Source organism: Ips typographus, linkage group LG2, assembly GCF_016097725.1.
Source record: "Ips typographus isolate SLU linkage group LG2, UJ_Ityp_2.0, whole genome shotgun sequence".
Classification (NCBI taxonomy): domain Eukaryota; kingdom Metazoa; phylum Arthropoda; class Insecta; order Coleoptera; family Curculionidae; genus Ips; species Ips typographus.
In genome coordinates, this window is record NC_138423.1 from 9,840,072 (window position 1) to 9,853,485 (window position 13,414).

Sequence of the window (13,414 nt, forward strand, 5' to 3'; positions counted from 1 at the left end):
ATTAAATATTATCGACTGTCAATGTCAATTCTCATGGAATTACACTACGCGGCTTCGTGCGTTATTTTTTCCATATCGTGCGTAAAATGTCTTTTACAGCACTAGTTACGTAATATACTATTTCTGGACTGGTAAAAATATACGATTAAAAGCTACATTATGTAGTATACGGACAATGCGGTCCTTATTAAAGGGAAAATTCTGAATAAACATTTCTATGTTTGTAGAGTTTACTATGCGAAAAACGACCATTTGAGGTTATTGGTTTGGTGGTGAATTCGTCCATTTCCACACATTTCCATAAGATGTGCCTGTGAATTTTTTTCTCCGAAATAAGATTGTTTCACTTTTAAACTTAACTTTCTTACGTAATTTTGGTTTTCTAAAATGTTTTATCCTTAAAAACTTTATGATTTTTTTTTTAAATGCTTTATTCTATAAAACTATACCTTTTTGAATTGCTGTAACCGTAGGTTTGCTGTCCCCTTGTATAGAATGGCAGCTAGCTGATAAGACCACTTAACAAGCCCCTAAAGATGAGCTGCTTCTGCGCTCTAAACATGTAGGGCATTTTATGGTTCAAAAGACCAAATAAATGTACTGTAAAGATGACTTTGTATTATTCAACAACCCCTGTCTACTTCAACTTCACTTAGTGAAAATGGACTACTACTTCAGAATTCCCATATTTGTTTACAAAAATATTGATCACTTATACCGTCACCGAAACCAATTTTCTATGCTATATTTATAGAAAGCGTTGGCGTTGTTTCCTCCTCACAGCTTTACGGAAAAAAAACTGAATCAAAATTCTCTTGCAGAAATCATGAACTACACTACGGTTGGTCCCAGATTGGAACAAAAGCTGACCTCGGTTAGTTCGAGCATTTTGAAGTCGACATTGCCCATTTCCACTGTCCGGCCCTGCACGTTGGAATGTGGCCCAGGGGGCGGTTGCCAGGCCGAACGTGACGAGGAACCAGTGAAGTGCTTATGTCCCTTGGGAAAGGGCGGCGGGAAATGCGAGAAAGGTAAGTTGAGGTTTTTGTACGTTATTGAAGAGATTCTGAGAATTGACTCCTGTTTATCACCGTCCACCTTCTTTACTACTACAAAAACTGCTTTTGGTTTTAATTGTTTCAAGGTTCCAAAAAATCAGCAGAGACTATTCCAGTTAAGTCTTTCACAGGAAAGTTGATTTGGTTTATTCCGATGTTGATTTAGGCTTTTTTGTTATGGATCGAATAGAAAACAGGGATTATAATCTTGTAATGTATAGTGCGAATTATTGGATCTATCCTAATTACTGTACTGCTGACACATTCTTTGGTTTACAATGTAATCGATTTATTAGAAATTCCTATTAACGGTCAATGAAAAAACATTGGAAGAATTTATAAAAAAAAGTTTAGGATTACTAAAAGTAATCTTTACATGACTTTTCTCACGTTGAGGTGGATTATGAAGATTGGGTAACCTCTCTCTTACTCTTTCAGAAAAAAATCAACACAAAGTTAAGAATTAATCGGTCGATACATAGACAGGTCAAGATAACCAAGACTGTAGTTCGGGCATTGCCTGCTCCTTATTCGCATTATTTACGACGTCCCGCAAACACACGAGTAATTTGTCTGTATTATAAGAAAATGGAGGGTAGTCCGGCAATAGTAAAACGTATTCCGGCCTTAATAAATGGCTTATAAGATGAAACTTTTGAAATATTATCTGGAGAACCGGCTACTTTCAAACCCTATTTAATGTAGCGGAACTATTCGAGAGTTTCTGCGTGATATATGGTTTGTTAGGTACACTATTGTTTTAAAAGTATTTAATAATAATCAACTGTTCTATCCAGGTTGTAAAACAGACAACTCAGGTGTCCAAGACGTAGTTTTAATATTGCTAAAAACCCTTCAGGTAATTTTGAAATAACACCAAGCGAAATAGAAAAATCAACCAATTAAATTTAGTAATGGTAGTAAATTTACCATGACCTGTTATTTAACGGTAAGGTAAAGTAAAATTCAGAATGACAGAAAAATGTACTAATCTTACCAGTAAATTTATGGGTTTGATTGAAATGTGGGAAGATATCATTTTCCTGTCATGGCTATCATTAATTTCATTAAAGAAACTTTCGGTCAATATCCTTAAAATAAAATCGTGGAAAATAAAGACTGATTAAAAGGTTTTGATTTGTTATACAGGGTGATTCCAAAGTTGGGGCTTTCCTTTCACCTACGAATAGGGTTTCAAAAAATAAGTTTTTTTTTTCCATTAACGCTTTTTCAAAATGTGAACAATAACGAAGATACAGGGTGTCAAAATTTTACTGAAAAAAAAACAAAATAAAAAATAACTTAAATATAATTTTAACTAACTACAGGTTATTCCTTATCAACAGACATAAACAAAAACAAAAGATTTAAGCCGCCTTTGAACTAAGTTTTAATAATTTGACATTTTAAATTAAAACAGCATTTAATTTTAGGAACGCACTAAGACGGTTTTTATTTTTTTACTCGAAAGCGGTGCGTCGTAGAAAAAAATAATAAAAGGGGTTTTATTTTTAGAATTGAACAAGGAATTCAATAATAAATTTTATGTTGAAAAAAAACTAGTAGGGTAATATTTTTTTTCGAAAATGTTTTAAAAAAATTATACGCGCGCCACTGGTAAACGCAAGAAAATTGTTGTTTCTTGGAAAATTTCCTTTCCACGTAGCTACTGACACCTACAAAATTTTGTCTAATTACTTCAAGTGGTTTGGCCAAAATCATAAAATTTTTATTTTTTCAGGAAAACTTTGACACCCTGTATCTTCGTTATTGTTCATATTTCGAAAAAGCGCCAAAGAAAAAAAAAAACATATTTTTTGAAGCCCTATTCGCAGGTGAAAGGAAAGCACCAACTTTGGAATCACCCTGTATATTGTTTTAGAGATTTTCGTTTATCAATAATAAAATAAATGAAGTAGAGCTTTTTTTACAAAGAACGAAATCAAGTAACAGTCATATAACTTTTTTTTAAAAAAGTAGTCTTTATCACTTTGTCAGCTTTTTGTCACTTTACTTTATTATCTCATGTTTAAATTATGACAGATAATGCGAATTTGAGAGGACAAAAGTAATGCGAATTTGAAGATATTGTTACGGTTTTCCCGTGGGTTTACACAAAGTCAATTTAACTCAATAACTAATAAATTTATTTACACTTCAAAACACTCAATTCTGTACACTCTGTACAATAATTAATTCAGCTACCAAAAACACAATTATTCTACTATTTAAACTTTACCGCGTTCCCAAATCTACTACTGGTCCACCGTCAAGACCGCTTCTTTTATATTCGGCAAACCACGTTCTAGAATACCCGCAAAACGCTTTGCGATTTGCGTCAAACATCGAAGATGCTTCTCGGTGTATCGCTACGATACTATAGAAAATGACTACTGTTTTATTACTATTTTATATGACTATATTAAATTTCCTATACAATAACTTGAAAAAACACTACAAAATTTATTATTCTGTAAGAAAAACAGTGTTAAAGTTTGAATTGTCAGAAACACAGTTTAAAAGGACAATCAGGAACTATATCGCTTGTAAAATACACTTGGAGTGAGAATAGAAATTAAACCTGAAAAAACACTACAAAACTTGGTACAGCCAGGGAGAAAAGCGATGTTAAAATTTCTATAAGTAAAATATTTACTTTACCGGTAATTTACCCATTACTACAATTAATACACTATAAACTATCTCTGCGTCTCAATTAAGCTGCATTTCCGGTAGCATAATAGATAGAAGTTTCCCCGAGGCAGGAAACGGAAAGTTGTAACGAGTTGGTTGAAAAATTTATGGTCGCGGAAAATTGGTAGCGAAAAGTAAATACAACTATGCGAGATATATACGAAAAGGGCGGGGATTTGTTTTAATTTAAGTCAAGCTGGAATTTCCTAAGAAATTCCCCTTGTAAGTAAACAACAAGACCTATTCTATCAAACATGCATAGAGTTAATTTCGTAAGACGTAGTTTTCGTTTTGAATTTTTCTTCCTGAAACTGAAAGAAATTGGCTTGGACGGCGTCAAAATGAATGGTTTCAATCCTTTGTGAAGAACTGGAAATTGCTTTTATTCAGTACTTTAAATTTATGGTGGTAATTCTTGTTGCAACTAGCTGTTCTATCCAGTTATAGAGTTATTCTTATCCTAGAAATAGGACTGATAGCCAGTATGATTTTTCAGACTAATTTTAAAAAACAAATCCCTCTTTCTTGAATAAATAAGAACATTTTGTTACTAGGAGCAGAAGCGGCGATTTTCGTGCACTATTATCGAATCAGAATTACGGTGACAACCAATGAATACACTTCATTTGTCTAAAAGCGTTTCTCATTGCACGGTCAGTGGAAAGCAGCAAAGTACGGCTGTTATACGGTTTTGAAGAAAGCAATAGTAACCTAAATCAATTGGAGCACCCTGTATGTAAAGTCTTTAAAAAGAAAGTAAACCACAAATTTGGTTAAATTATCTTTCTCTGGTGAGTGCTTTTACAAATATGTACCACTTTGCACCCGCAATTTTCTCTTCGCAACATATTTTAGGAATAATCTCTTGCCACCATTTTATAGTCCCTCAAGAGTAGTAAAATTTCCATTATCCCCTGCTGAAAAAGTTTCAAATTCTATTCCAGAAGCCATCTATTCAAAATATTACGCCGGTGCATTACACCCATACAAGAGCTGTCGACAACAGTGTTATCCCAGGTATGTACCCTTTAAAAGGGGCCTTTTTTGGATAAATACAGCGGAAAATGTTCATCGCAAACTCGAAACAGAGTTGACAAACCAGAAAATGGAAATGCCGTTGCGTCAGCACCCCATTAAGCGAACGCTTTAGGGGAAGGGGGTTATTACGAACTCATTCGCGATAATCGGATACAAAGTACTCGAATGCTCGGATGCAAATTTTCCCAAGTACGTATGCGGATTTTCACTTTTACCGTAACATTTTTGCCCGCATAAAAAAGACTTTGTACACAGTAATTTAATTTACTGAAATCGTTTAATCAACCATGAACAAACACATAAGCCAAACCAATGAAAACCGCTCTAGACAGTTAATTACTCAACTGAAAATTGCTAACGAGTGCTTAATTTAATAGTAATGCTTTTGAACGCCCTAGGGAAATTTACTATTAATTTAGCGATTGTGCAGTTCAGCTGACGATGAAGATGACCTTTCTTTGAATATTCCACTTTTTGCTAAAATTTGCGCTTAACTAGAAAGGTGGTTTTTTAACTAAGAATTCATATTTAATGTCAGCTATAGTCACCAAGGGATTTATGGTCATAAAAGGACAGTAGAATACTATAGATGTTCTATGACTGTTTAATAATATCCTTATTACTCTAGTTTTGATTACTAGTTTTGAATAGATAATCACACCCATTACCATTACCTACACGGGATGAGAATACTAACTGGTTCAGTCCTCCCGCGGGCACCAACGATATATAGCAAAAATCACCAAGTAAAATGGAGTGACGTATAATAGTTAATAGAAACATAAATGTTTTGAATGTAACTAAAATTAGTTGATACAATAATTCAGTTACATTGAGCGTAAAGTATCAAAACGTAAGTTTGTATATTGACTATGTTGAAATTAAAAACCAACTTAATTGACTCTTCTATCAGCAAAAACTTAGTAAATCCTGTGTAAACAAATAATAAACACTAGCTAAATTGAATAAAACTCTAATGTGATCATTTTGAAGCACTAAGAACTAAACTCATTTTAGAAAAAAATTATGTTCTCTTCCAGGTTGTCTACTCTTTCGTATTAGTTTCGAAAACAAATAATGCAGACCATATGTGTGTTGAATCGATCAGGTGTCGACGAGAATTGCCAAACAAGACGATAAAGGCGACTCGTAAAATTTTCACCCAACAGCCGTCATTTCGTCTTTTCATGGCGTCTGCACCATTTTTATGAAAGTTTTGTATGAGAGTTAAGGCGCCGACTTTTTTTCCACGTATTGAACTTTCTTTTATGGGTGGGCGTTTGTCTTTTACCTATACGTTCAAGGATTTATGATTAGTTTCTTAACTTTCAAGTTGGAAAAAGTCGCAAGCGTTGAAAGAACTATCTGATGCTACTTTGACGGTCTAGAGAGGTCAAACATTAATAATACACTTAGCAATTTTTTCATAATTATTTTTACATTTAATTATAACAGATGCAATTGCCTATTATTAAACCAATTTCAATGTGTAGGCCGCTTTTAGACTGAAAGAATTGCAAGGTTAGCATAGTTTCAAATAGTGAGGGGCGTAAATTTACCGTGATAGGGTATTTAGCTGCAAAATAAAGTAAAATTCAGTGTGACAGAAAAATTTCCCAATTTTACCAGTAAATTTGAAATTTGCTTGAAAGAGATAGACATTTTAATGTCATGGCTACCATTCATTTTATTAATGGTAAAAATTGTCAAAATAAAATCCTGAAAAATAAAGACTGAATAAAAAGGTGTTTTGATTTATTATTTATTGTTTTAGAGACTTTGGTTTATTAATCATAAAATGAATGTCGTAAAACTTTTCTGACAAAGTGATTCTTGTACCAATGAAGTTCCATTGTAATACCAGGTGTCCAAGAGCACCCTGGACATGTTGAGTAGAGACATTGAATGAGGTTATAAATGCAATTACCAGATTTTTGGGCTGTGGCTACTGATAAAGTATTTTTATCACGATTTATTTTTATTTTCTTTACATTATGTGGGTAGTAACTCAAAATTATTACTAAATAAACTTGTTTTGAATGTTTTGATTACCGAATGACTGACGGCGATTTGTTATGATTTTGAAAGGTTGGTAGCACGGCCGGATATAAACTTTCCTTAACGACCGCTTGGCGCGAGATTTAAAATTTCCGAATTTTAGATCCGTTTTGCGTCTTAATGGTCAAATTTACGGTATTGAAAAAATTACAAGTTGATAGCCGAAAATGTGCTCTACAACTTTTATCTAAAGCGTTTTTCAGTAAGCGTGCGGGAATGTATCACTTTCCGTACTTGTTAGGAAAATAACTGTTTTTGAACTTACGTGCTGTTAAACTCGACCTTCGGTCTCGTATAACAAAAAATGATGTACTTTTTGCACTTGTTGCATAAATAACTATTTGAGATGATAAAAATTACGCAAATCTGAAGATATTATTATTTAAACCATTTGTAATTTACTGATAATTGCCAAAATAACTGTCATAAATCTCAGAAATACGTCTTGTTTCGAAAACTGTGTTGAACTGTAGTTTTTGCAATTTCTAGGCAAATTTTGACATTAGTCACAGATTATATCACATGGTTTTTGGAGGATAATTTAGCTGGGCAGTCACGTGACCATAGACGTGTCATAAATCTCAGAAACGCGTTTTGAATCGAATATTGCAAGAAAACTTTTCTAAATGCTGATTTTCGGAACTTGGAGCACAACTTGACAGGAACAATATTGCTTGTCAAACCCACTTGGAGGGAGAAAATTACAGTTTTGAGCACATTTTTTGAATCTTAATTAAATTTTCTATCCAATAATATGAAAAAACACTACAAAATTTGGTACAGTCGGGGAGAAAAGCAGTGTCAAACTTTCAACTGTCAGAAATACAGTTTGAAAGGACAGTCAGGAACAAAATCACTTGTAAAACCCATTTGGAGTGATAAAATGACTGGTTTTAAGTACATTTTTGGAATCGTCATTAAATTTCCTATTCAATAACCTGAAAAAACTTTACAAAATTTGGTACAGTCAGGGTGAAAACTGCTGTCAAATTCTGAACTGTCAGAAACACACTATTGGTAGTTTATCTACCAGTATTTTACTGTTAATTTACCGGTTAAATTTTCTTGGTAAAGTAAAATATTTTTTCGACGACTGACTTTGAAAGTACCTCATGTACGCTTCCATTTCAAAGCAGAAAGTGGTTATTCGCCGCACGTGCGCAGAAAGTGAATCATTTTCTGCTCTAGAGCGTTTTCGGTTATGACACACTTTTATTAATAAAGTGGTTTTATTGCTATGATCGACCCAGTCGAGTTTGTAGCACTAAATTTACTGCATAAGAGTGTAATAAACTAGTTTTAGGAAGTTACTTTCTTTGTAATAGAAACAAAAACAAATAAAAATCTAGTAATCGACCTCCAAAAATGATTAGTAAATAGATTAGGTATATTCGTAAATTAGCAAAATCAATTTGCAGAAGCTTTTTTAAAAAATGTTTTTACAGGTGGGTAGTAAAATTTCCAATTCAATATAAATAGTAAGTGATTATTAAAATCTGAATATTCTTAAAATTAATATAAATATTAAATACTACTTGTTCGTTATCAAACTACAGTACATTTTATCCACTTATTTCAAAACAAGTATTTTCAAACAAATTGTATTTACAGGTGGGCAAACCGCCATTACCTTAACCCTCCACAAGTCACAATATCTACAACCTTTAATATTTTATCGAAGGGCATCATTAGGGTTGGTTATATCGATTTTGCCATTAGCAACACCGTTATTTCAGTGTAATATTTTATTTTAGATGGACGATAACACAACCTAGTATCGATACGAACGACCGTTCATAAACCTATAAGGGCTCAGCGATTAATCTCAATTTGTGTTACATTGTCACTGTTGTAACTTTACAAAAATTACTCCTCGGTCTCAGACCGGAGATTTACATAAACAAAACTGCGACACTAAATCGGTGTTTGGTGTTTTTGGGTCGTAAAGAAGATTAACTCTAAAGTAAGTGAAACTTAGAGGAGCAAACGAGCGCCGTGAGGTTTGGACCGACAAAGCGGATTTGCTTTGATGTTGCCATTGTTTCGTAGCATTAGACGCTATTTTATTGGAAACGTTTTTAAATTTAATTTAAAACGCGAACGTTTTATTGACAGCATCTACCCACAAAATTTGTGAGTAAATGGACGACCACAGGTGCGTTATCGTCATGTCCATATTATTAGTCGCTCTCCAAAAACAATTATGTTCGTGACAAAGGTCGATCAACGCAAATAAACTATTTGTTTATTGACGAGTAGTTAATTACATTCCAAAACAGGTTGTAACTTTATTTTTAATTTAGGCTTCAATCGCGTACAGCGAAAATGCATTACGAGGGTAAAATTCACATGTAAATCGTAAAATATTATCGCATTACAAAGTATAATTATTGTTAAAATTTCATATTCTGCCACCTCACAATTTGGTACAACATTAAAATTGCATTATTTTGCTTATTAATTGAATTAAAATAATTCGTTTAAATACAGTGTAGTAGCAACAGTAGATTTTTGTATGAAATTCAAAAATAACAATAATGAAACACTGTTCTTTCCTACATTGTTGAAAATAGTTATTTTCCTAACAAGTGCGGAAAGCGATACTTTCCTACTGTTTGGCAGACTGCAATCGCGTGTGGAAAAGATGCTTTCACACAAGTGTTAGAAACAACATTTTTTCTTCAAAAAAAACAATAATTCTCTTTTTTTTTATAGTTAGCTTGTAATAGCTGGCTAAATCTAAATTTTTTCTAGCTTCGTAGTACTCTTTAACATTATATAGGAGCAGTTCCTCCTTTAAGTTCTTCACATGGTTTTCATTACACCAATTTGAAAATAAGACATATTCTTTCTGGTAGCGTCCTGTTGATTTTGACAGTAATAAATCCAAAGTTTTAGCGATTGACCCGGTTGATACGACGAATTCAGGAAGTTCTTCATCTGATGAGTCCAATGACTGCATTTTGTAATATATTTTAGGAGCAAATAGTACTCAAACTGATGTACAGGGTGATTGATTGAATTTTGACCACCCCCTTAACTTCCATAATTTTGATTTTAGCAAAAAACGTTAAATATAAAACTAGAAGATATTTAGGTCTACTTTATTTTTAGATAAATAGTTATTATACAGGGTGTCCCAAATTTGAGTAACAAACCAAACTTATGTTTTTTTAAATAGAATGACCAACTTTTTTTCCGATATTTGAATTCTACGTCAAATTCTAGGCCTAATTGATGTAAAATGTCTGTATCGATATTCAACTGTTTCCGCAGCAGCGTCCTTGATTGATTGAATTTTGACCACCCTCTTAACTTCTTTAATTTTGATTTTAGCAAAAAACATTAAATACAAAACTAGTAGATATTTAGGTCTACTTTACTCTTAGATAAAGGGTTATTATACAGGGTGTCCCATATTTAAGTAGCAAACCAAACACTTTTGTTTTAAATACAATGACCAACGTTTTAATCTATATTTTAATTCTACGTCAAATTCTAGAGCTAATTGATGTAAAATGTCTGTATCGATATTCAAATGTTTCCGCAGCAGCGCCCTTGATTGATTGAATTTTAACCACCCCCTTAACTTCCGTATTTTTGATTTTAGTAAAAAAAAACCAGTTGTAGCAACAGTTATAGATATTTGGGTATATTTTTACTCTTAGATAAACAGTTATTATACAGGCTGCCCCAAATTTGAGTAACTAAATTAACTCTTAATCACATAGTCGAGGAAACATTGTTAAAGTAACAGATGCTGCGGAAACAGTTGAATATCGATACAGACATTTTACATCAATTTCTAAAATTTGACGTAGAATGCAAATATCGGATAAAAAATTGGTCATTGTGTTTAAAAAAACATAAATTTGGTTCGTTACTAAAATTTGGGACACCCTGTATAATAACTGTTTATCTAAGAATAAAGTAGACCTAAATATCTTCTAGTTTTGTATTTAACGTTTTTTGCTAAAATCAAAATTAAAGAAGTTAAGGGGGTGGTCAAAATTCAACCAATCAAGGACGCTGCTGCGAAAACATTTGAATATCGATACAGACATTTTACATCAATTAGGCCTAGAATTTGACGTAGAATTCAAATATCGGATAAAAAGTTGGTCATCGTATTTAAAAAAACATAAGTTTGGTTTATTACTAAAATTTGGGACACCCTGTATAATAACTGTTTATCTAAAAATAAAGTAGACCTAAATATCTACTGGTTTTGTATTTAACGTTTTTTGCTAAAATCAAAATTAAGAAAGTTAAGGGGGTGGTCAAAATTCAATCAATCACCCTGTACTTCACGTTTCGTACGTAATATACAATGTTACACAGAAGTATAGAAGAATGAATGTTCAATAGAATTCTTTTAAAATTTGTCAGCCTAAATGAGTTTCACGGACAAGTTAATGCACTATGATAAATTCATAACATCACTGACAGAAACATGTTGCATTGAACTTGAATTAAAAAATTAGTGCGGAAAAAAGTATTTTCCGCACTAGTACAAAAAAGACAAACTTTCTGCACTCATATGCGTGCGAAAAAGTATCAAAGTCTACACGCGAGTAGAAAAATATTGTAACATCACCACAATCAATTCAAACAGTTTTTTTTACAATATACAAGGTGCCGCTGGAAAAAATGCTACCACAAATATAGACCAACTTACCTCAGTCCAAAAGTCAATGATTTCGGAGATACGGGGTGTCAAAAGTTCAATTTCGTATTAGTTTTTCTGATTTTTTTTTATATTTATAATATTGTCACAAAATTTGGCTGAGAAAGGTTTTGTGGTGTGAAACGCCCTTAAACGATTTAAATTTTTCACACCACAAAGCCCTTCTTAGCCAAATTTTGTGACAATACATCAATTATAAAAAAATACACAAACTGAACACACCTAAATACTTATCCACATTATTAGAAACTTACTGGAAAACAGGCAACTAGAAATACGTATAGACAACCTTTCCTTTCCTTTTATTCCTGAACAAGGACTACCACAAGGATCGCCTTTATCACCCTTCCTTTACAATATCTTCTGCCATGACATATACAACCACAATCTACTTGACAAACACTACATAAGCAAACATGACTACATTCTACAATATGCTGACGATACTACATTCATAGTTCATGCCAAAACTACGGCAAAAGCTGTAGAGGAGTTTCAGACATTAACAGACAACACGACAGCATGGTTCTACAAATGGAGATTAACACCAAACCCCACGAAAAACCAACTACTCTTACCAAAGCATAAAATAAAAGACAACTCTCCCACAATAACAACAGACGGTAATGTAACTACACCAAGACAAGAAATAAAATACTTAGGGATAACACTTGACCAAAAACTCAAATTTACAAAACATGCACAAAACGTGAGAACTGAAATTATTAAACGAACTAAACATTTCAGAGTTCTTACGTACAAGAACAGAGGTATAAGCACAAAAACTGCAACTAAAATATACAAATCTATTTGCAGATCTCTACTCGACTACGGACACATACTAAGAGTTAATGCGACCAGCAAAACAAAAAAACACATACAAACTACAGAACAAATTGCACTTAGGCTAATAACCAAGAATCCCAACTATTTTATTTCTCGCATCCCTTCTACAAAATACTGTGCCACAAATTCTTTTTGGATTTCATCCGGGACGGCTGGGTAAGTCAGATGCACAAGGCGACGAATTTCGGCTTCAAACTCTTATAAATTTTCACCTGTTTTCTGCTGTCTTGCCATTAATTGCGTTCGATACAGTCCTTTCTTATGTTGATCCCCATAACGACGTTCTAATGCAGCTACTAATGCATAGTTGCTTTGTTGGGCGATAGGCAGTCTGTAACAGCTCCAATGCAGGTCTTCGTAATGCTACTACTAGTGCTACAGCCATTTCCTCGTTACTCCATCCATTTGCATTTGCAGCGGCCTCAAATTGGAGTTGGTACGTTGCCCATGAAGTTTGACCGTCGTATGTGGGAGTCTTGATCTTGTTGAGCCCGTTTTCGGTGATCACTGTAGAGCTGACTCCTCTGCTGTCAATTTTCCGCTCAAAGTCGCGTAGCTTTATCTCGACATTATTCTGAATTTTATTGAGACTATGTGTTACATACTCTTGGATTTCTGTCTTGGTCCCCGCTAGAACGTCCAATATTTTTACGTTACGCTTTTCTTGCCGCTCTCTGTCTTCTTCTTTGTCTTGTTGTCGAATCCTTTCTTGTTCTTCCTTGTCTTGTTGTCGAATTCTTTCTTCTTGTTGTCGAATCCTTTCTTGTTCTTCCTTGTCTTCTTGTCGAATTCTTTCTTGTTCTTCTCTGTCTCGTTGTCGAATCTCTTCTTGTTTTTCAAGCATTGCCATAATAGCTCCAAGTTGGGCCTCCATAATTGCACTTTGTTCCGTAGTTAGTGCCATCAACGTGGTATAACTTAATTTAATATTTGTTAAGAAGAGACAGAACCTAACCTAGCTTGGTGGGGTATGATGGGGACCGCGCGGGCTATTAGGATTTTTATTAACCTTAGAATTTTGTCTTACTCATAA

General features: G+C 33.5%; 1 protein-coding gene across 1 annotated transcript in view; it reads left to right on the forward strand.

The window, feature by feature from the left end:
* SP2353 (EGF like, fibronectin type III and laminin G domains protein pikachurin) overlaps nucleotides 1-13,414 on the forward strand; it is a 165,410-nt gene that overhangs the window by 63,319 nt on the left and 88,677 nt on the right. The window contains exon 4 of the mRNA XM_081972229.1: nucleotides 822-1,031. Coding sequence (XP_081828355.1) covers nucleotides 822-1,031 — 210 coding nt within the window. The remainder of the gene's footprint in view (nucleotides 1-821; nucleotides 1,032-13,414) is intronic.